This window comes from Halichoerus grypus, chromosome 7 (genome assembly GCF_964656455.1).
Source record: "Halichoerus grypus chromosome 7, mHalGry1.hap1.1, whole genome shotgun sequence".
NCBI lineage: Eukaryota > Metazoa > Chordata > Mammalia > Carnivora > Phocidae > Halichoerus > Halichoerus grypus.
In genome coordinates, this window is record NC_135718.1 from 90,782,325 (window position 1) to 90,807,882 (window position 25,558).

Here is a 25,558-nt window from a genome sequence, read left to right on the forward strand (position 1 = left end):
GAAAACGAACAAACCTCAGAAGTAAGTCATTTAAGGGTGCTATCAATTGTCCTTGCTCAGACCAAGACTGCACAAGAATCTCAAGGCCACAAGCTCCCTGGTCAAGTTTTCAAGAAAAGCCCTCAGTGGCAACCCATTTGGGACCCCTCTCACTCTAGAGAGATTTCTTTCCTTTCTGTTCTCACCTTCACTTAATAAACTTTCAGGGCACTTCACCCTTTTGTGTCCGGGAGATTCATTCTTCGACTCTGCGAAACAAGAACCCTGCAATCCTGTAACACTGGGATGGAGCAGGGTCAGACTCCCTGCTTAGCAGGGAGTCTGTTTCTCCCTCTCCCTCTGTCCCTCTCCCTGCTCAAGTTCTCTCTCTCTCTCTTAAATAAATAAATTAATTAATTAAATACTTTAAAAATTATCTCCTAAGGGATAAGATAAAGGTGGCTTTTGTTATGTATAACAAACCCCTTTTCAACCACACTTGTGTTTATGTTAATGAGGTGGCTTTTGGAAAGCCCTTAGGTAACCTAAGGATGGGGGCTGGTTGCCAGGGGAACCAACCAAGATTAGAAGGTTGGAAATTTCTAGAGTAGGTTTGGAGGCTGAATCCATCATCAATGGCCAATGACTTGATCACTCATGCCTATCTAATGAAGCCTTCATAAAAACCCAGAAGGATGGGGTTTGGCAAGCTTCGGGCTGGGCAAACACGGGGAGTGGTGCTGGAAGAGTGGGGCACTTCTGCGGAGGGCGTGCGAGCTCCGCGCCTCCCCATCACATCTTGCCCTGTGCACCTCCTTCCTGCAGCTGGTCCTCAGTCAGGGGAGCAGCTCTGACAAACTAACCATATCTGAGGAGTGGGTCGTGGGAATCTCCAATCTACTGTCTGTGAGTCAGAAGCACAAGTAATAAACTGAAGTTGTAACTGGAGTGAGGAGGGAGTCTTCTAAGACTTTGAACCCTTAGCCTCTGGGATCTGAGTTGTCTCCAGGTAGACAGCATCGGAATGGAGTTAAACTGCAGGGTGCTCAGCTGGCGTCGCAGGACTGCCTGATGAGTGGAAAACCCACACAGCTAATGTCAGCAGTGAAGTAGTATTGAGAGAGTATGGTGTGTGACGTAAATGAAACACTGGAGATTTCCTTTACCATGTGTGTTTGCGAAAAAAGACAGACAAGGAGTAGATGCTAAAATGTTCACAGGAATTAGCCCTGGTTGTTAGATTACCCATGATGTCACAGCTTTTCAGTATTTTCTAATTGCTTTCTAAATATGCATCACATATGCATGTGCATATTGTATTATACATATTCTTTATTTTATTTTATAATGTTATGTTAATCACCATACATTACATCATTAGTTTTTGATGTAGTATTCCATGATTGTTTGCGTATAACACCCAGTGTTCCATTCAATATGTGCCCTATTTAAAAAGAATCACCAGGCTAACCCATCCCCCACCTCCCTCCCCTCTAGAACCCTCAGTTTGATTCTCAGAGTCCATAGTCTCTCATGGTTCGTCTTCCCCTCTGATATCTCCCCCTTCATTTTTCCCTTCCTACTATCTTCTCTCTCTTTTTTTAACATATAATGTATTATTTGTTTCAGAGGTACAGGTCTGTGATTCATCAGTCTTACACAATTCACAGCGCTCACCATAGCACATACCCTCCCCAATGTCTATCACCCAGCTACCCCCCACCACACCAGCAACCCTCAGTTTGATTCCTGAGATTAAGAATTCCTCACATTAGTGAGATCATATGATACATGTCTTTCTCTGATTGACTTATTTCATTTAGCATAATACCCTCTAGTTCCATCCACGTCGTTGCAAATGGCAAGATTTCATTCCTTTTGACGGCTGCATAATATTCCATTGTATATATATACCACTTCTTCTTTATCCATTCATCTGTTGATGGACATCTTGGCTCTTTCCACAGTTTGGCTATTGTGGACATTGCTGCTATAAACATCAGGGTGCACGTACCCCTTCGAATCCCTACATTTGTATCTTTGGGGTAAAAATACCCAGTAGTGCAATTGCTGGGTCATACAGTAGCTCTATTTTCAACTTTCTGAGGAACCATCATACTGCTTTCCAGAGTGGCTGCACCAGCTTGCATTCCCACCAACAGTGTAGGAGGGTTCCCCTTTCTCCGCATCCTTACCAAAATCTGTTGTTTCCTAATGTGTTAATTTTAGCCATTTTGACTGGTGTGAGGTGTTATCTCACTGAGGTTTTGATTTGGATTTCCCTGATGCCGAGCGATGTTGAGCACTTTTTCATGTGTCTTTGGCCATTTGGATGGAAAAATTTCTGTTCATGTCTTCTGCCCATTTCTTGATTGGATTATTTGTTCTTTGGGTGTTGAGTTTGATAAGTTCTTTATAGATTTTGGATACTAGCCCTTTATCTGATATGTCATTTGCAAGTATCTTCTCCCATTCTGTCAGTTGTCTTTTGGTTTTGTTGACTGTTTCCTTTGCTGTGCAAAAGCTTTTCATCTTGATGAAGTCCCAATAGTTCATTTTTGCCCTTGCTTCCCTTGCCTTTGGCGATGTGTCTAGGAAGAAGTTGCTCTGGCTGAGGTCAAAGAGGTTGCTGCCTGTGTTCTCTAGGATTTTGATGGACTCCTGTCTCACATTTAGATCTTTCATACATTTTGAGTTTGTGTGTGGTGTAAGGAAATGGTCCAGTTTCATTCTTCTGCATGTGGCTGTCCAATTTTCCCAACACCATTTGTTGAAGAGACTGTCTTTTTTCCATTGGACATTCTTTCCTGCTTTGTTGAAGATTAGTTGACCATAGAGTTGAGGGTCCATTTTTGGGCTCTCTATTCTGTTCCATTGATTTATATGTCTGTTTTTGTGCCAGTACCATACTGTCTTGATGATGACAGCTTTGTTCAATAGAGCTTGAAGTCCAGAATTGTGATGCCACCAGCTTTGCTTTTCTTTTTCAACATTCCTCTGGCTCTTCGGGGTCTTTTCTGGTTCCATACAAATTTTGGGATTATTTGTTCCATTTCTTTGAAAAAAGGGGATGCTATTTTGATAGGGATTGCATTAAATGTGTAGATTGCTCTAGGCACCATTGACATCTTCACAATATTTGTTCTTCCAGTCCATGAGCATGGAACGTTTTTCCATTTCTTTGTGTCTTCCTCAATTTCTTTCATGAGTATTTTATAGTTTTCTGAGTACAGATCCTTTGCCTCTTTGGTTAGATTTATTCCTAGGTATCTTACGGTTTTGGGTGCAATTGTAAATGGGATCGACTCCTTAATTTCTCTTTCTTCTGCCTTGTTGTTGATGTATAGGAATGCCACCAATTTCTGTGCATTGATTTTATATCCTGCCACTTGACTGAATTCCTGTATGAGTTCTAGCAGTTTTGGGGTGGAGTCTTTTGGGTTTTCCACATAAAGTATTATATCATCTGCAGAGAGTGAGAGTTTGACGACTTCTTTGCCGATTTGGATGCCTTTTATTTCTTTTTGTTGTCTGATTGCTGTGGCTAGGACTTCTAATACTATGTTGAATAGCAGTGGTGATAGTGGACATCCCTGCCATGTTCCTGACCTTAGGGGGAAAGCTCTCAGTTTTTCCCCATTGAGAATGATATTCGCTGTGGGTTTTTCATAGATGGCTTTTATGATGTTGAGGTATGTACCTTCTATCCCTATACTCTGAAGAGTTTTAATCAAGAAAGGATGCTGTACTTTGTGAAATGCTTTTTCTGCATCTGTTGAGAGGATCATATGATTCTTGTTCTTTCTTTTATTAAGGTATTGTATCACATTGATTGATTTGCGGATGTTGAACCAACCTTGCAGCCCAGGGATAAATCCCACTTGGTCATGGTGAATAATCCTTTTAATGTACTGTTGGATCCTATTGGCTAGTATTTTGGTGAGAATTTTGCATCCATGTTCATCAAGGATATTGGTCTGTAATTCTCCTTTTTGATGGGGTCTTTGTCTGATTTTGGGATCAAGGTAATGCTGGCCTCATAAAATGAGTTTGGAAGTTTTCCTTCCATTTCTATTTTTTGGAACAGTTTCAGAAGAATAGGTATTAATTCTTCTTTAAATGTTTGGTAGAATTCCCCTGGGAAGCCATCTGGCCCTGGGCTCTTGTTTGTTGGGAGATTTTTGATTACTGCTTCAATTTCCTTAGTGGTTATGGGTCTATTCAGGTTTGCTATTTCTTCCTGGTTCAGTGGTTCAGTTTTAGTAGTTCATATATCTCTAGGAATGCATCCATTTCTTCCAGATTATCTAATTTACTGGTATATAGTTGCTCATAATATGTTCTTATAATTGTTTGTATTTCTTTGGTGTTGGTTGTGATCTCTCCTCTTTCATTCATGATTTTATTTATTTGGGTCATTTCTCTTTCCTTTTTGATAAGTCTGGCCAGGGATTTATCAATCTTATAAATTCTTTCAAAGAACCATCTCCTAGTTTCGTTGATCTGTTCTACTGTTCTTTTGGTTTCTATTTCATTGATTTCTGCTCTGATCTTTATTATTTCTCTTCTCCTTCTGGGTTTAGGCTTTATTTGCTGTCCTCTCTCCAGCTCCTTTAGTGTAGGGTTAGATTGTGTATTTGAGACCTTTCTTGTTTCTTGAGAAAGACTTGTATTGCTATATACTTTCCTCTTAGGACCGCCTTTGCTGCATCCCAAAGATTTTGAACAGTTGTGTTTTCATTTTCATTGGTTTCCATGAATTTTTTTAATTCTTCTTTAATTTCCTGGTTGACCCATTCATTCTTTAGTAGGATGCTCTTTAGCCTCCATGTATTTGAGTTCTTTCCGACTTTCCTCTTGCAATTGAGTTCTAGTTTCAAAGCATTGTGGTCCGAAAATATGCAGGGAATGATCCCAGTCTTTTGGTACCAGTTGAGACCTGATTTGTGACCTAGGATGTGATCTATTCTGGAGAATGTTCCATGAGCACTAGAGAAGAATGTGTATTCCGTTGCTTTGGGATGGAATGTTCTGAATATGTCTGTGAAGTCCATTTGTTCCAGTGTGTCATTTAAAGTCTTTCTTTCCTTGTTGATCTTTTGCTTAGATGATCTGTCCATTTCAGTGAGGGGGCTGTTAAAGTCCCCCACTATTACTGTATTGTTGTCGATGTGTTTCTTTGCTTTTGTTATTAATTGGTTTATATAATTGGCTGCTCCCTTGGGGCGCCTGGGTGGCTCAGTCATTAAGCGTCTGCCTTCAGCTCAGGTCCTGGGATCAAGCCCCGTATCAGGCTCCCTGCTCCGCGGGAGGCCTGCTTCTCCCTCTCCCATTCCCCCTGCTTGTGTTCCCTCTCTCGCTGTGTCTCTCTCTGTCAAATAAATAAAATCTTTAAAAAAAATAAAAAATAAAAAAATAATTGGCTGCTCCCATGTTAGGGGCATAGATATTTACAATTGTTAGATCTTGTTGGATAGACCCTTTAAGTAGGATATAGTGTCCTTCCTCATCTCTTTGGTTTAAAATCTGATTTGTCTGGGTGCCTGGGTGGCTCAGATGGTTAAGTGTCTGCCTTCGGCTCAGATCATGATCCCAGGGTCCTGTGATCAAGTCCCGCATCGGGCTCCCTGCTCAGCGGGGAGCCTGCTTCTCCCTCTGCCTCTTTCTCTGTCTCTTATGAATAAATAAATAAAATTTTTTAAAAAAATAAAATCTGATTTGTCTGATATGAGGATTGCCACCCCAGCTTCCTTTTGGTGTCCATTGGCATGGTAAATGGTTTTCCACCCCCTCACTTTCAATCTGGAGGTGTCTTTGGGTCTAAAATGAGTTTCTTGCAGACAGCATATCGATGGGGCATGTTTTTTTTGTCCAATCTGATAGCCTGTGTCTTTTGATTGGGGCATTTAGCCCATTTACAGTCAGGGTAACTATTGAAAGATATGAATTTAGTGCCATTGTATTGCCTGTAAGGTGACCATTACTGTATATTGTCTCTGTTCCTTTCTGGTCTATGTTACTCTTGGGCTCTCTCTTTGCTTAGAGGACCCCTTTTAAGATTTCTTGTAGTGCTGGTTTCGTGTTTGCAATTTCCTTTAGTTTTTGTTTGTCCTGGAAGCTTTTTACCTCTCCTTCTATTTTCAATGACAGCCTAGCTGGATATAGTATTCTTGGCGGCATATTTTTCTCATTTAGTGCTCTGAATATATCATGCCAGTCCTTTCTGGCCTGCCAAGTCTCTGTGGATAGGTCTGTTGCCAATCTAATGTTTCTACCATTGTAGGTTACAGATCTCTTGTCCCGAGCTGCTTTCAGGATTTTCTCTTTGTCTCTGAGACTCGTAAGGTTTACTGTTAGATGTCAGGGTGTTGACCTATTTTTATTGATTTTGAGGGGGGTTCTCTGTGCCTCCTGGATTTTGATGCCTGTTTCCTTCCCCAAATTAGGGAAATTCTCTGCTATAATTTGCTCCAATATACCTTCTGCCCCTCTCTCTCTTTCTTCTTCTTCTGGGATCCCAATTATTCTAATATTGTTTCATCTTATGGTATCACTTCTCTCTCGAATTCTGCCCTCATGATCGAGTAGTTGTTTATTCTCTCTTTTTCTCAGCTTCTTTATTTTCCATCATTTGGTCTTCTATATCACTGATTCTCTCTTCTGCCTCATTTATCCTAGCAGTTAGAGCCTCCATTTTTGATTGCACCTCATTAATAGCCTTTTTGATTTCGACTTGGTTAGATTTTAGTTCTTTTATTTCTCCAGAAAGGGTTTCTCTAATATCTTCCATGCTTTTTTCAAGCCCAGCTAGTATCTTTAAAATCATCATTCTGAACTCTAGTTCCAACATTGTACTAATGTCCGTAATGAGTAGGTCCCTGGCAGTCAGTACTGTCTCCTGTTCTTTTTTTTGAGGTGAGTTTTCCATCTTGTCATTTTGTCCAGAGGAGAACGGATGAATGAGAGAACAAAATGCTAACAGGGTAAAAACGACCCCAGAAAACATACACTAAACAAATCAGAAGAGACCTGAAGCCAGGGGAAAAGAAAGGGAAAGAAAGAAAAAGGAAAAAAAAATAAAAAGAAAGAAAGAAAAAAAAAGAATATGATCAAATATGATCAGGCTGGTGAATAGATCAGTGCCACACACTAGATTTTGGGTGTATTTTGGTCTGTTAGAAGAAACTGCCTTCCAAAATTTTAAAGAAAGAAAAACATATATATGTACAAAAATAAGGGTAAATACGATGAAGGGATAGACTATGACCGTAAAGATGAAAATTATAAAAGATTTTATAAAAGGAATTAATAAATAAGAAGTTGGTTGAAAAAAGAAAGAAGAGAAATCTAAAGAAAAAAAAAAGGGAGAGAATGTGATCAGGCAGGAGACTAGAACAAAGCCATACACTAGAGATTTAGGGTATATTTTGGTCTGTTAGAAGAAACTGTATCCCAAAATTTTAAAGAGAGAACAACTTATATATATACCAAAAATAAGGGTAACTACAATGAAGGGATAGACTATGACTCTAAAAATGAAAAAAAAAAAAAGATTTTTAAAAAAGGGATTGATAAGATGTTGGTTGAAAAAGGGAAAAAGAAAAATTCAAAAAAATAGAAATAGAAAAAAAATTTTAAAAAATTAACTTTGAAAGACTAAAGAATCGGGAGAAAACAGCTATGAATTCTATGTGCTGTATTCCCCTAGCATTGGAGTTCTGCCGTTTTCATTGATCGGTAAACTTGGTCTTGGCTGGCTATTCTTGCTGATCTGGGGGAGGGGCCTGTTGCAGTGGTTCTCAAATGTCTTTGCCGGAGGCAGAATTGCCCCCCCTCCCTCCGGGTCCAGGCTAAGTCATCTGCTTGGGTTGCTCTCGGGAGCTTTTGTTCCCTGCAAGCTTTCCATACAGCTTTGGAGGACGAGAGTGAAAACGGCGGCCTCCCAATCTCCGCCCCGGAGGAGCCGAGAACTCGGGGGCCGCACTCCTCAGTGAGCCCCCAGAGAAAAGCAGTCTGTCACTCCTGTTTCCCTGGTCTCCAGCCACACTCTGTGCTCACCCGGCCTGTGACCAAGCATTTCTATCTCTGGCACACGACCCCATTTGGGGTCTCCAAACCCAGCAGATCCCTGCGGTGCATTCCCGCACTGCTCTTCCTGGGGGAGAACGGGGAGTCTCCCCGGATCTGCTGCTTGTTGGGTCCCTGCTTCCAGAAAGTGGTCGCTTTTCTGTTCAGAGAGTTGCTGCTATTCTTTTCTTCTATCTCCTGTTGAGTTCATAGGTGTTCAGAATGGTTTGATACCTATCTAGCTGAATTCCTGGGACCAGATGAAATTTAGGTCTCCTACTCGTCCACCATCTTGCTCCTCCTCCCTATACATATTCTTTTAAGGTGAGTGAAAACAAGACTCAGTGGAAAGATGGCCTTTGTAGTCAGGGATACTTGTATTCAAATTCTGACTCTGGGTTTTATTTGGCTTGAAAAATTACTTAATCTCTTTGAACTTTCTCATCTATCACTCTACAATAATGATACCTTCTTCAGAGTACAGCACTCACCATCAAGGACAGTAAACAGAAGATATTTAAATGTCACTTATAACACCTTCAAGTTAAAATGATTTTATTACCAAATGAAGATATTACTTCAGTGATCTCACCAATTTGACATTTAAGATTTAAAGAAAGTCTTGAGAAAATTCACATTCTTATTACTATATATTAAAATTATAAGCATGGGTAGTTTCTATTAATTAAAAGAAACTAATTTTACTGTTAAATCCTTGAAAATAGAAGGAACAATATATTTCAAATCCTGGTCTATGGTTTCCTTGCTCTATTTACTAGGACTAATGTTTAACAGATTCCATCATGAAGATTAGAGCAAACTAATTTAATGTAATGAAATAGTGTTAGCATAAACATGTCACTAGAAGTGGCAATGGTTGTGGAGAAGAAATCCACAGCTACTGCCTTAAAGAAGTACTCTGAGCAGAACAGCAAACACAAAAACTTTTCAAATAAAAAAAGTCTGCTATTGAAACGAAAGTAGAATATTTACACATAGGAAGTCATAAAATGTAATTCACCCCTTCAACAAACAGTCCCTAGTGTCAATCAGGATTTTTTGGTATCAAACACGGAGAAAAAACCCAGAGGATAAAAAGATGAAAGGCTCCTCCATCAAAGGCTTTCCTGTCTTGATGTGTCCAATAGCTGTGCCTGCCACACCGGGCTCCCACAGGCTGAGTATAACAAACTGCTAAAAAAAAAAACAGTCGTCTCAACATTTTTGCCACATTCAAAACTGAGGCTCCTTGTGTCATTGTCTCTCACCTACTTTCATCCATAATCTGCTACGTGCTTCCCCTTAACAAACCCCGAGCCCCAGGATCCCTCACCTTCCCGCCTGTCCACGTGCCTCACTGAACCTCTTCTCTGGTAAACAAACCTCTTTGAGATAGCATAAAAAATTATGAAGACATAATTATTCTGTTTTCCTTTCTGGCTGCCTACTAAACTGGCAGCCTGCTCATATTCTTTCCCTACCTTGCCCTCAGAGGAAATAAGCTGTTACTAGGACAGAATTCAGCAACTGGAGGGAGCAATGAGCAGAAAACACAAAAGGAAATTCTCAAAAGAAAAGCGATGAGTTGAAAATGAACTACACTTATAATCGGGTTTTGGTGTGAGGGAGACAAGATGCATCAGAAACAGCAGACAAATAAAAACCCCACATGGGAAAAAAGTTCTTTTTCTCCGTAACACATCCCAGCGAGTATCTCCAAGAGCTGCGAGTCAGTCTTCTATTTTCTCCTTTGTTCAGAACAACATTCAACTAGATCACCAAGGTCGTGTTGGGTCTACTTCCTACTAAATGTCTGTGGAGTCCTTCCACTTCTACCCTACCCACTACCCTAATCCTAACCTAGGTCCCTGGCCTGTCTTGACTATATTACTGTTACAGGTTTAAGGGTAAAGAGCTTGCTATATTATATTTTATTCTGTACAAAACTTTCTTGGGAATGAAAGACAGAATACAGAACAAGTGAGGATCAAAGAAGCTCATTCACAATTCCACAGATACGGAGTACCCACTATGCGCTAACATCACACTAGACAACAAGGTGCTACAATGAGTAAGATGTGGCTCCTACCTTAATGGAATTTACAACCTAATGGAGAAGAAAACACAAATCAATGGGCAAGTTCAGTGTAACATAAATACTGTGACAGAAATAAGCAGAGGGTGCTGCTGTAAGCTCTAAAAGACCCTAACCTCTGAATCAGGTTCATTAATTCATTAATTCATTCATCTAAAATTTATTTTTGTACAAGGTGTGAAAACTGTTCTCTTATTCATGGAGAGTTATCTAAAACAAGTAATAAAATATCCATTCTTTCCCCTAATTCAACTGAAATTCTCCCTTATCATAATTTAAGATGTGAAACACCCTTAGATCTGCTCTTGGGCGCTCTATTCTGCCACAGTTGCTCTCAGCGATTAATCAGTAAAATGTAGTATCTGGTACAACAACGTCCTACTCATAAACTACCTTTAAAATAGTGCCCAATATAAGATGCCTTTAAATGAGTTTAAGAAAAATAGAGACCGAGAGGTAATGTTTGTAAGATATGTCAAGGAGATAATAATCCTAACATAAAGAGCTCCCACCAGGTGTTAAGAAGAGGGCAAGCAATCCAACAAAACTAGGCTGAAGCTATTAACAGTTAATTCACCTAAGAGAAAACACAATTAGCTAATTAATACATGGTCAAAACCAAAGCGACAATGAGATGCCATTCTATACCAACCAGATTAGCAAAGAGACCATTCCTATTCTGGGAACACTGAGTTGCAACAACACTGCGTTCTTGGGCATGATGACTTACTGCACCTGCTCGGCAAAGTAACTTCACAGTATCTACTGAAATTTAAAAGGCACATACCCCTGGACCTAGTATTTCCACTTTTAGGAATATAGTGTAGGGCATGTGGGCAAGTATGTTTACTGCACAGCACTTTGAAAACTGCAACAGATCAGAAACAGTATGAATAGAAACGAGTCCAAAAGGAAACTATTAAATGCATCCATCCAACATGTCCATTCTGTGGAATATTGTACAGTCATCAAAAGGAGTAATTAAATAAATATGCCCATCTTTTAGGACAACAGCCAGCTGCAGAGTAACACATACTTTGTTTTTACATATCCAGACCTCCGTATTGTAGAGGGGGATGGAGCCAGTCACAATGAAGCTGACCAGCGGAGTAAAATTCTGCCAAGGCCCAAAGGCGATGGAACAAAAGTCAAAGGCAAATACCTTACGCACACTGAAAGAAAAGATGAGAACAGGTGCAAATATGAATAAATTTGTACACATATAGGGGAAGAATGAAAGGGAACGCTGAGACCAGAGCATGGAAAGTGAAAAGTTCATGCTTGAGTAACCAGAGGTTTCATTTTCTCCATGAAGTAGGAGTTACAGAATGAGGGTACAGGGATATTTATACAAGGTCCCTATACTACAGGTAGGGATCATAGCTGCTATGCCTGTTTTATGGCTGTAATCAGGGCGTAAGAAGTCAAACGATTTGCCCAAACATACCCTAGATGGTGGGAAAACCAGAACTCAGGGTTCTTGATCCTTATATCAGTTCCTTTTTACTCAGAGTTTTTTCAGTAAAAAAACTGAGTACATCCATGACATAACGAGTATGTACAGAACCCCAGAAAAATAAAAAAGAAATTAAAGATACAGACTGAGTCTTTAGCAATCTTTTATCTCTCCAAAATAAACAGACCTCTAGCTATGGATAGAACACACCATAAGATTTCCAACTCTGAATTTCTTAAAAAAAAAAAAAAAATCCATATTTCAAAGTTTGTGCTTTGTAAGAAACTACATTCCAAAGAAACAATGTGACTGTATTCATCTCTCCTTGCTTTTTCCTAACAATTTCTATCTTCAGCACAAACTGGATTCCAGCAGAGAATCTGGGGTTCATATGACTAACTACAATCTAACATTTAAATGTCTTTCAAAAAATAAATAAATAAATAAACAAATGTCTTTCATCCTCTAAACAGTTTACAAATGCTAATTCAAGAAGAAAATTTTTGTTTTAAGTATTTCCTTGGCTTTTTTTTCCTCCAGCATAAAATAACTAAACTGGAAACAGAGGACAAGAAAATATGAAGAAGAGACAAATTTCACTGATTCATAATATTCTAAACGATATCTAAGTGATAAGAATTTTATGTGACAGTGTCGACACCTCTAAGCAGGTTTGTATTTAATGAGGTTTTCCTAAGGGAAAAAAGTATTCTAATCACATTTTAAGATCGTTTGTTAAATTACGCCACTTCATCTCAAGCAAATAAAATGCACGTATGCTATGACTATATATTTTTTCATAAAGTGGCTGCAGAGATATTTCAGCAGGTTATAAATGAAAGTGCAATTATTCATCACAGCCTCTTGAATCCTATACCACAGACCACGTTACTTATTTGGCTACTTCAGGACTATGAGGGTTAACAGTTATTTTGGAAAATTACTGTATAATAAAATTTCCTTTTTGGAATCTAAAACTAGATTTGCCAACATTTCTAAATGATTTTATTTTCTAATATTTTATAAATATTCGAAAGCAAATCTTTGATGATAACCAAGATAATTTAGGATTTCTATTCTTGAGACTAAAATACCATAAGCTTGCCCTAAACTAAGAAAAACTGGCAATTTAGAGGAGATTTGACCACAGAAGTATTTCAGCCCTCCTCCAGTTATACTGTAACATTTATTCTAATATAATCAATGACTAGTATATACAGACTATTTCTCACAGAGAAATGCCTCTGGGAAAAAAATGTTAATTCTAATGTCAAATGCAAAGGGAACAGGTAAGACTAAATTCAGACGAGAGAGAACGATATGTCAATGAAAATTAGGCAAAATTTTGCTATACAAAATTTTGTATTTGGACACAATTTCTGTATCTATATATTTCCTTTTTTTTTTTTTTTTTAAGATTTTATTTATGTGAGAGAGAGAATGAGAGAGAACATGAGAGGGGGGAGGGTCAGAGGGAGAAGAAGACTCCCTGCTGAGCAGGGAACCCGATGCGGGACTCAATCCTGGGACTCCAGGATCACGACCTGAGCTGAAGGCAGTCACTTAATGACTGAGCCACATACATTTCTGTGTTTATAACAAAATACAGATTTTTAAGCAATCCATAACTCTACAGTGTTATGCCTACCTACAACAAAAAACACTGTCAGAGTGGATTTAAGTCCTTATCACCTAAAAGCTTTTGAAAATCCATCACAATAAACTGCTATAAGTTTGCTAACCAAGTACGTATTTATGTTTAATTTACTCTTACTACAAATTTTGCTGACAAACCTATGTAGAGTGTATTTGCATTGACAAATTCATCCCAAAAATCTCATACATGTATTGTAAATCCAAGTCAAATATCCTTCCACTCAATTTAACAGAGCAACTAGAGCGTGCAAAGCTCTGCATTATGACTTTTAAACAATTCTGACCAAAACCCACAATAATACGATTTATATGATTCAATACATATTATAAAAGAAATAAATGTCATGAAGCAATAATCTCTCTTACTGCTTGAACTCTGTCATTTTCTATTCTACTTAACTTTTTAAATGCTGGTTGTAACCCACTAAATTGAGTTTACAATCCACCAATGGTTCATGATCTGAAGTCTGAAACATACTATCATACTCTGCAAGTATGTAAGGCATATAAAGACAAGTAATGTAATGACACTGTTTGAACCCCTGGATCTGCCTGAAATCAGATAAACTCCATGACTACTAAGTTACACAGCCCTGTAACTACATTTTAGCTAAAGATAGCAGGGTTCATATCATTTATTTAATCTTCGTAAGCTGTATCCCCAAAATCAGAAATGTACATATACGTACGTTACTCATCTAATGGCAGTACTAAAAAAATGTAGAGCTGAAATGCAATGAGAAACATTAATTCAAACTGGGAATTCTGGAGAAGACTTTTAAAATGCAGACTTTGAGACAATTTTGGAGTATTAGCTGGACTTCAACAGGACAAGAGGGAGAGGAACAGGCTCTGGCATGAAAGGTACCAGGGAGAACAGAAATAAAGGCAAAGGAGAACAGAAACAAAGGCAAAAAGGAGTACAGACAATGTCCAAGAACGGAGGTATTCCACTAAAGCTGAAAAATAGGATTTGTGGGTGGGCACGATATTTCCAGTTTATCTTTTTTTAAAAAACCACTCTAATCTGTCTAACACAACTGACAAACCGTGTCCCTCCTCCTCGACGACTCCCCTTTCGTTCATTTCAATGGTGCAGAACCTGGACTCTCTTTCTTGCTCTGACCGTTTCCACTCTAGTTTCCTCCTTGTTGGGTCCTCTAGGTCTGGCTTCTCTAGGCAAACTTTTTTCCCTGTACAAGCACCCATCAGTTATTCTCTTTTACTACTAGTATTCATTGTTATCTACAAGAGGAGCTGGCCAATTTTTCCTGTAAAGGGCCAGATAGTAAACACTTCAGGCTTGGCCGGCCAAGAGGAAAAAGCAAGATATATAATAAGATAGAAAACAAATTTCCACACATTTTTACTGGCAAAAGTCAAAATAAAATAATTGAGTGCGAGTTTTATAATGCAGGTGTACTAACAGAAAAATGTAATTCTTTTTGTGGGCAAGGGATGACCATTTGCTTAATTGGGGCTCAGCGTCAGTGTTCCCCATCATCACAGTCTGGCTAATGTTCCTCTAAAAGTGCTGATCTATACTGGGAGTTTACGTATTTCATCTGTGAAAATGTCTTCACAAAGATGGCTACTGGTATCAATTCGTGAGCATATAATTTTGATTGAGCATATTCCTCACATGGAAGGTGTCTATAGAATGCTACTGGATTTTTCTCCTGATACTTGTGTTCAAGCATGTCGATACACTGCAGATTAATCACTTCTAACTAAAGGTTAGGCGGAAGGTCGCGATTGCCAGTAACCGGGTTTTGAACTACGGACAAATCCTTAGCACTTGCATCAAATCCCAAAAACTGCTGCTAACTGTAGTTTGAGCTTAAAAGGTCTCTCTGCTGCAAATCTGTGTGGAAATAGAAATCTCACTTCTTTTTACTTTTGACGGCATGAGAATCAGATAAAGCAGCTTGACATTACTTGTGATTCCAACAATATTCGCTGTCAAAATGACTTTGCCAGAGTGTAAGTTTTGCATGTAAGTGCTGTTTTGTCTTATAATTTTAGGTAAAACTTATTTTTAAAACATATCAAGTCTACAGGAAAAGCTAATTTCAAAGCTATTCAATATTTTATACAAATGGTTGAGGGTGAGGTTTTTTGTTCAGAAATGTTTCAATCTTGGCCCTCTGTAACAAAATCTTGACACTGCAAAAGCACTGAATGGCTGAATGTAGAGCAAGTGAGGATATTCAGCTTTGGTTTCTGACAAAAATTCACGGATATGGTAACAGTCATTTCCATTAAGACTGAATGAAGTTCACCAGTGATATTCCTGGTTCAGTAACAAATGAAAGATTCAAGTGTTTACTGCAAACTGTCTGCTCATTAGTAAGACGATGCATATCCACGGGCTCTGGGCACCTAATATTTTTACGTAATTTGTAAATCTGTCTGCCTAAGCCTCTTCCTACTCCACACCTATTTTACCACTCTCACTTGTAATACATACTAGCAAATTCTAATGCAGGTTGTAGCAACTTAGGGTTTCCTCAACTTCTCTGAAAATACGATTGGCTATTATTCCACACAAGCTATTAGTAAAGGCTGATTCCTCAGGACCACAAACTCAGCACAACTCCCCAAGTCACAGCAAAAGAGCAGGACCTCTTTCATCTCAAGAGCCAAAAGCAACCACTCAAAATCATTTCCTGGTTTTAAAATCAACCGATGATGTTCCCAACGTCCCCCATTCTTGAAGCAACCGTTCTCACCAAAAGGCTCATAGTGTGAGACAAGTTTATTTTCTGTGAACGTTTCTTTGGCTGCAGCGAATGTGATTTAATTCACACAGTGCTGGTAAATGGCCTTCCTGCCTGCCTAACAACAAGCCACTCAGGAGCTCACTACCGCTCATTTTGTATTTTTGTGAAGAAGGTCTGCTGTGATAAGATACTGTTTTGTATTTTTGACTTTCCTGACTGCTGCCTTCCTGGGAGCTGGGAAGGCTGCGAGGAGGACTTGGCATGGCCCTATGGACACCGGCCGGTCCAGCAGGCCCGCCGTGGTGTGGCAGCACAGTCACACCAGGCTGGCTTCTAACTTGTTAACAATATAACCCCCACTGCGCTGTGCCTGCAGAGCAGGCCTATGGGAAGTCCACACATGCACTATTAATGACAAGAATAATAAAGTGTCACAGGATCGCAATATGTACACATCAGAAATGCTATCAAGTTGTAAATGTCACTGAAATTTGTAGGCCACTGAACAGTGCACAGCATCAAGAGAACATGCACTTGCGGTGTTCCCCTGGGTCATGGGACCAGCTGCTGTCGCATGAGGCCGACTCTGCCATCATCGTGCAAAAGCAGCCACTGAAAATGTACAAATCAGCAGTCATGGCTTAGTTCCAACAGAACTTTATGGACACTGAAGTCTGAATTTTATATTACACATGTCACAAAATATTCTTTTGATTTTTTTTCAAATATTTAAAAATTCTTAGCTTGTGGGCTGTACAAAAATAGGTGGTGAGCCGAATTTGTGCTGCAGGCAGTAATTTGCCAAAAACTGATCTATAAGATAAGGACTCCATAAGCTATACAGTGCTGTTTACCCTCAGGAGCACCGGACTTAGATGCCTAACCCACTCCGTGGATCACATGACAATTCAAACCCAACACATACTAAATTAAACCCATCACCTTCCCCCTGTCCTAAATTTTCCCTTCCCAAATATATTTCCCAACTCAATTCATCAACCACTAAGCAGTGAATCCCCCAAGTCAGATGCTGGAAAACTAAGAATCATCCACACTCCTCCTTGAAGCCCTTCTAAACTCAGAACTGGTCCTAGCTCCTGAGCGTGCTCTACAGTCTGGAAGTACCATTCTGTACTCCCTCCCTTCCACTGCTGTGATCGTGCTGGCTTCCTCTCATCCCTCAAACACCCCTCTTGTCCCCTCCCACCACAGACTCTGCACGGTCCTAAAACAGCCGTTTTCACACTTTGCTCTGTGAGGGACACCTGAATGATCATGAGGGGAGGCAGAAGGAAGAAGTTAAGAGACAAGTCAGGGCCGTTCCATTTCTGTATGCCTTACTGTCTGGGCTTGCAGATATAAAATCATTCTAAAAAATACACAAGAGTTCCATGACCCAAAAACCCCACTGTGTGAGAACCATGGCTGTGAAAGTCTAATTTCTTTACCGTAACATGTAAGGTGCTATATGATGTGACTCTCTCATCTCTCCGCCCCCATCTCCAAGCCCCTTATTCCACCCTCCATCAGTGCGAACATAACAAGCTTCAATCTCCACACTTTGGCTCACCAAGCCCTCTCTGCCTCTTCTCCCTTCTTGGTTTGCTAATTTATATTTGTCTTAGAAGAGTCCTCATTGACTTCATGCCTTTGAATAAATGTTATACTTTCTTCATCTGAAATAATCTGAAAATATTATTTACTTGATTTTGGACTTATTGTCTGGAACAGTAAGAAGAGAGATCCTTTGTCTTTCTCACTACTGAATCTCCAGAATCTAGAGAAATGTGCCTCGCATATGGCACATATCCAATAAACACCTATCACGTGAATAAGAAATCTCACTAATTTTTCTTTTTAAAGATTTTATTTATTTATTCATGAGAGACAGAGAGAGAGAGAGAGAAGCAGAGGGAGAAGCAGGCTCCCAAGGAGCAGGGACCTCGATGCGGAACTCGATCCCAGGACCCCGGGATCATGACCCGAGCCGAAGGCAGACGCCCAACCATCTGAGCCGCCCAGGCGCCCCTCATTAATTTTTTTTTTAAGATTTTATTTATTTGAGAGAGAGAAAGCATGAGCGGGAAGGGGGGAGTAGCAGAGGGAGAGGGATAAGCAGTCTCCCCGCCGAGCAGGGAGCCCAAAGCGGGACTTGATCCCAGGACCCTAGGATCACAACCTGAGCCAAAGGCAGATGCTTAACAGACTGAGCCACCCAGGTGACCCGATCTTATTAATTTTATAAACCCAATACACAGTGTTGTGTCTGGCACGCAGCATGTATGCTAAAAACCATGAAATGAAAACTCAGGCCCGAAGATGAAGAGCCTCCAACCCAGCAGTGGCGGGTTCCACCTTCACTTCCTGTTCCCTTGTTTATCCCTCAATCTTCAACTGGCAGTGCTTCTCATATTTTGATTTTCCTCTGGCCTCGTTCCCAACTTCTTCCATCACGTGGTTCGCTGATGTCCATATAAAATCAGATGCAGCCTCGATTTTAAATGCGGCTCTCTACTTCAAGCAGCACACGGCCACTTTGAAAAATACGTAAAATTCCAAATAGTAATAGAATATTACTAATAAAATATATTGGGAAAATCATGAAAAGAAAAATCCTGAGCACCTCTTATAGAATTTAAATGCTTGGATTTAGTTTGGACTTGGTTATTAAAAAGCATAAAAAATTCCAGTGGAAAGCTATCAAATTACCCGGGGCGGGGGGGACGTAATAAAGACACAATTTATATGCTGTGAAATTCAGTGGTTTTCTAAATCACAACTACATTTACATAATGCTTAAAAGAGAATAATGCTAAATTCTGCCAATAAAAATTTAATAAGAATATAAAAACATATAAAAATGATTCTTACTAAGTTATTGTCATCCTGGAAAGCATAATGCAGAGTTGTAATCCATTTATTATCTCCATTCACTAATACATCCCTTTCTTCACGAAAACATGCTGTCTGAAAAGGAAAAACAAAGACGTTTTTTAATCAGAGGACACTTTATGTAAAATATATTATGCAAACAACTGCTTAATGTGTTTATTATAGTTTCTGTCCTAGAAAAGGAAAATGTTTATTATACTTCCTGTCCTGGAAAAGGAATACATCCTGATACGACTTTCAACGCGGAGAAAGTGGACAATGGGAATAGTACACTTGAAAACATTTTGTATTAAAAAATACTGCTATAGTTTAAAAAAAAAAACAAAAAACAAAAAAAGCACACATGCATTTAACGACCACGGTCCAACCTACCATTTAGATAATATAAACGTTAACATTTTACCATCTCTACTTCCGTTCTTTTTATTTTAAGAAATAAAATACAAGTAAATTGTATTTACTTGCATTTCCCTGCCTCCCTCCTGATAAAATGAATAATCTGTAGTATATACTATGCTCTTTCTTTCATATGCTTTGATCACACATGTATGTCTCCAAAACAACAGAACTGTTTTGCATTTTGAAAGTTTACATGAATGTTATAATTGTATCTATCCTTCTGCAACTTGATTACTTCTTATTCAATGATGGGTGTTTTCCTTTCAATTGCTACAGCATTCGCTTGTCTGAATATACCAGAATTTATGTATGCAAACCCCAACCAGGAAAACATAGGTTACTTCCAATTTTGTTTTTATGATGTTGCAAGAATATATTGGTACAAATGTACAAGAGTCTCTCCAGGGTATATACTTAGAAGTTGAAATGCTAGCTACAAGCATTTCCCACTTTACCAGACATAGCCAATTTTCTCTAAATGTGTATTGCTTACTATCCTCACCCCAGTGTAGAAATCTCTCTTACTCCCCCCGCCCACATCCTCAACTGCATTTGGCATTATTAGACTTTTAAGTGTGTCAATACGATGGGTGTAGAACCGTACCTCACTCTTCTTTTCATGAACATATTCCTAATTCCCCGTGCAGATAAACAGCTCTACACAGGCTTACAGGACATCTGAACTTTGTCTCTGAATTGTTCATTCCCTTTGTCCATTTTCTCTAATGAATTGTCTTTTTCTTTTTGATTTGTGAAAGTTTTAATTTACTCTGAGACCGTATTTCCACTCTTATAAAGGTACATCCTGAGAACCTTAGAAATGTGTGGCTAAAAAAAAATAATTTCATATGATACATTATAATTCTGTAATCTATCATTTTTAAACTTTTAATTTTAAAAATCTCCACTATGTCAGCAAGTTCAAGAAGAACTGAAAGGTAAAGTGAAACCTAAGTCTCCCAAGTCATACCCCATACACACACAGTCACATGTGTCCAGAGGTCACCACCAAGAACTCTGCTGAGTATCTTCTCAGAAAATTTGTCTCTGTAAGCATGAATATGCGCACGCGTGTGCACACATACAATATTCACATGGTGCCCCATTTCCCCTAGCTTTTCTTTTCTTTACACAAATCAGATCACGTGCTCCGTAAGTTGTTTTCTTCAAGTAACGATATACCTGAACAGTTTTCCACACCAGTAGAGACCCACCTACCACCTAATTCTTAATGGCTGCACCACATTCATGCACACTGAAAAATCATCACGCAGTATTCTATCGACAGGACGTGCTTAGTTACTTATTTCCCCATAAAATAAATTCAACAGCCATGATATACAAAACAATTAACATTAATATCCCCTAATCAGGTACCTTAATTTTTTTTATTATGTTATATCACCACACATCATTAGTTTTTGATGTAGTGTTCCATGATTCATTGTTTGCGTATAACACCCACTGCTCCATGCAGTACGTGCCCTCTTTAATACCCATCACCAGGCTAACCTACCTCCCACCCCTCTCCCCTCTAGAACCCTCAGTTTGTTTCTCAGAGTCCATAGTCTCTCATGGTTCGTCTCCCCCTCCGATTTCCCCCCCTTCATTTTTCCCTTCCTGCTATCTTCTTTTATTTTTTTAAACATATAATGTGTTACTTGTTTCAGAGGTAGAGGTCTGTGATTCAACAGTCTTACACAATTCACAGTGCTCACCATAGCACATACCCTCCCCAATGTCTATCACCCAGCCATCCCATCTCTCCTACCCCCCACCACTCCAGCAACCCTCAGTTTGTTTCCTGAGATTTTCCATGTATTCCCACAAATTTTATTTGATCAAATAAAACTTCCAAAGTCATGCATGAAACAGCACCAGAGAAAAATTTAAAAACAAAGCTTAAACCAAATCAATGGGCAGTTTTACCTGACAATTCGATTATTAAAATCCACAACATTATGCTTTGGTTCCCTTTGAGGGAAAAGAAAACCACTTGACACACTCACTGCTAAGTTGTGTTTTAGAATTTAAGTGACCCACGATTCTCATTTGCCACTAACAGTTCTGAGAGGGGTAAAGTTGGTCAGAGCCCAGAAAGACTTTTTGTTCCTGACTCTATCTTATTATGACAGCTTTCTGGAATCTCACAGACATTCCAGATAAATTCTAATAAACATCTGATTAGGGACTTCAAACTCAAAAAAGCTCCAAAGACATGTTGTCAAAAGATTAAACTTTAGTACATTCTCATCTATTCTAAACTGTTTCAGTGAAAAAATAAATTTTAAAAAATAAAAAATATAAACTATGACCTAAAACTTCAAACACATATAAGAGAGGAGTAAAACCCCCTCTTCCCCACAACATCCTCATCAACCAACTTCAACAATGACGTTATCATTCAATCTTGTTTCGTCTACACCCTCACCCCCTCAAACCCCATCCCGCACCCTTCACGTACCACCATCCTCCCTCCTCACACGTGTATACAAGCGCACATATGCACACGCTCAGGGGTTTTTTGAAGCAAATTCCAGACATCATGTGACTTTATCCGTAAGTATTTAGGTATTCAACTATCCCTATTAATGCCTCAGATATTGAGTTTAGATGTAAAGCACCTTGTCCTTTTCTGCTTCAGTAGGTCATGTTGTCCTCAGTTGTCACAACTAGGGGATGAGGGGGTAATGGCAATCTACTGGGAAGAGGCTGCTACACATCCTACAGTGCATAGGACAGCCCGCACAAGGAATCATCTGGCCCCAAATGTCACAAGTGCCACTGCTGAGAAACCCTGTTCCAAATCGATATTAACCAAACCATGATGCATGTGCGCCACAAGGTTCATGAAGTTATATCAAGGACTCCACATAGATAAAGGATATAATAAGGTCTACTTCTACCAAAAAAAAAAAGAAAAAACACTAAACAATTTTTTAATATCCTCCTGTAAAAATAGAACATCTGAGTATATGAGAATGTAATAAATATGTAGGAGGGGTTACTGGAGGTCATACAGCTTCTTCAGATGCAGTCACAGATCGGGAGAAGGGAAGGGACTGCTGATGCACTAACACAGTTTGTGAATGATGAACGGGCAGCAACAGCAACTGCTGTACCCGTAAGGTTAGTTAGCAAATATTCAGCTGCCGAGGTACAGAAAGAGAGAGGGTATCCTGCTACCTTCCAATGATGCACGTCCCACTAGTTATATATTTATGATATACCTTACATGGAAATAAATACAGCCAATAGGTTGGAGGTATAGCTTTGAAAAAGCGTTTAAAGCATCAACAACGCACAGGTTAAAAATCGAGACATTTCGCTGCTCATCTGTAAATTATTAAGCATCACTGGTAGGCCCAGTTTTCCAAAGCTGGATAAATCATGGTCAGAATAGAGGTTTTATTTTTAACATGTGTTCAAAAAAGGACTTGATAACTCAAGCATAGAAATACAACTCCACTCTACTTCAAAACGAATCTCTCTACAAAAATTTCAATGTAGAATTTCTTCCTAAAAGAGGTAAGTTTCAAGTAGTTTGAGAAGAGTTCCTTTCAACTACTGAACCAGCCTTGTATCCCTGAAGTAAAACCCACTCGGTCGTGTTGTATGCACGAGTCTTTTTACACATTGCTGAATTCTATTTGCTAACATGTTGATAAGGATATTTGTATCTATGTTCATGAGGCACTTTGGTCTTTAATTTTCTTTGTATTGTCCCTGTCAGGTTTTTCTATCAGAATAATATGGGCTTCACAGAATGAGTGTTGCTCCTCAGGCCCCAAGGTCCATCTCCTCCTCTCTGCCTATCAGAATCTCCTTAAATTTGTTTTATATATAATGTCAAGTCTTTAAAACTGTACTTAATGGAAGGGAAAAGAAGAAATACATCTGTTCCATTTCACCCCAGAAAGAGAATATATTAATATTTTAATTCAACAAAATAATTTATTTAATTTCCAACTCCTGTTTTATCTTCAATTTTGCCACTTCTGTAATGAAAGCTAACCCAGTGATCCTTCCTTTTTCTTCTAATTCTCCCCAACATACTAACTTCACAGATAATAGTGGAAACTTTAACTCAGTTTTTTAAAACTTCTAATGCTGAAACACTAAACTGACTACAATTATGATTTCTGTGAAATAATTAGAACAGACTTATTTACTCTTTCTTACTAATAAGACTTGTTGCTCCAGCTGCTGGCGATGCTGCCAGCCCCCTCAGGGTCTGCCTCAGCTGCAGAAGTTCTACGATCCCAAGGCCATGTCCATCTGGAGGTGGCCTGGAGTCAGTAACTGAATGAGGCACGTGCAAAGGTAAGTCTTTGGGCCTCATGTGGGGCTCCGAAGGACCATTTCTGCTCCACAGCTCCCTGTTGGACAGTTTGACTTCCCCTGAAAATGATGTCTCACCCTCTTCCCCTTCCATCAGTGCCAATTTCAGAAGAAGACCCTAATTCAATCTCACTGCTGACTACCTGGAAAATCCAATCAATGACAGGAAGGCAAGTGAGCCTTAAGGAAATTCAAAAGTAAAGACTGAAGTTATTGAATATAAAGGACCCTGGCACATATGCCAGAGAGTGACATAAAAGTTTCCATATACTTTTCTCAACAGGATACTATTACATGGAGATGAGCTCTGGGAGGCAGAGAGGGGCTGCACTGGTTGGGGGGCAGTTGAAGAGGACTTCAGCTTTATCTGTAATGTACTACTATTCGTTTTACAAATAATGTATCTGCACTTCACTGGTGCAGTGTTTTTCAGGGGACACATAGAAAACAAGACCAAAAGCAAAAACGTGACCCAAAAAAAAAAAAAAACGTGACCCAAATGTTAGTCATCGATTCCAGGTGACAGAATGTAAATGACTATAAGTTTTGTCTTTGTGTTTTGCTATATTTTTCAAATTTCCCCAAAGAAATGAATAATGAAATTTCTTACTACCGCCACACCTATCATCAAGGGAACCATTTTTGCTTTTCTCCATATGTTCGGGGTTTTTTTCAGATTGCTACCAGTATTGGTGGATAAAGAAAGATTTCTAAGGACTAATTTCTCATTAGAGAAATCTTACTAACCTCCAGAGCTACTGTTCAGCCTATGCAACAGTCTGATCCTCCTACAAGTTCAAATACTGAAATACTTCCAGACTGAGGTCCCCGAGGGCCCTACCCCGTCTGGCCACTCACCATGATCTCCCACGGCAGGAGACCCCCAGGTTCCCCCAAATCTACGTGTAACATCAGTTCTGACCAGACCATACCAGCTATGAGATATTTTTAACATTGCTCCAGCCAATCTTTCCCTCGTACCTAGCATCAACATAAAAACCCTAGCAATTCTTGCAAGAGCAGATTTTGCTACCATCCTCTAATAATATAAAAAACATAAATTTAACTGTATAATTAGCAATCAAAAGACTTCTTAGAGGGCACATTCAAAATTCCTGCTGATTCCACTTTGAGCAGAACACAGATAAATACAGAATAACATAAACGAGTTACATCAAGTTGGAAATCCATTATTGCAAATTTTCTTCCTATAAAATAAACTGGTTTCCACACCTCTTTTTCACATAAATATACAAGCCCCACATTTGGTTTTCAGGCAATATGAACTAAGCCTCACGAATTATGACTTTTTAATTTTTTTTACAAATTATAACTTTTATCGCCACTATATCAAAATTGTACATTGTGGAACTTGTCTCTTAGGTCTTAAAAATAATGCCACACAGATACGATGTTAATGATATTTAAGGATCTACTGGCTTTATAATTTTATAGGTCTCTAAAATTATTTCTGAAACATTATTTAAACTTTCTAATAATTAGAATCTTACCTCAGCTCTTTTCAGCATTTCCCATTTGTTCAATATTTTCATGGCAAATACCTTATCTGCATTTTTTAGTTTCACTACAGCAACCTAGAAAAGGAAATACAACTTTTAATATATGATAATGTAACAAGTAAAACTTTTTTCAGTCATCCATTTTCCTTTTTCCTTTCTGTAAGAAAATAAATACCAACATTATCAATGATTTCCATGCAGTTCATACTCTAAGATCCGAAATCAAATAATATTGTCAGTTGAAAAAGTTATATTAGTCAACAAGCCAAATAAATAAATGTATTTTTTAACCCTATATCAAGTGATTGTATATTATATCCTCCTTTTCAAGTTGTCTACCCTGGAATTTAAACTCAACATCTACTCTCACTAGGAAATTGACTAAAATTTACAACATTGAAATAACTAGAGCTTAGTGAATACCGTGTGC

At 38.9% G+C, this 25,558-nt stretch overlaps 1 protein-coding gene across 19 annotated transcripts in view; it reads right to left on the reverse strand.

The window, feature by feature from the left end:
- The window catches only part of CDC42BPA (CDC42 binding protein kinase alpha), a 333,148-nt gene that overhangs the window by 214,074 nt on the left and 93,516 nt on the right, over window positions 1–25,558 (reverse strand). For all 19 annotated transcript variants that reach the window (XM_078077878.1, XM_078077870.1, XM_078077877.1 and 16 more), the window contains exons 3-4: window positions 25,120–25,203; window positions 18,848–18,943 (exon numbers count right to left, since the gene is read on the reverse strand). In XM_078077878.1, the coding sequence (XP_077934004.1) occupies window positions 18,848–18,943; window positions 25,120–25,203 (180 nt within the window). The remainder of the gene's footprint in view (window positions 1–18,847; window positions 18,944–25,119; window positions 25,204–25,558) is intronic.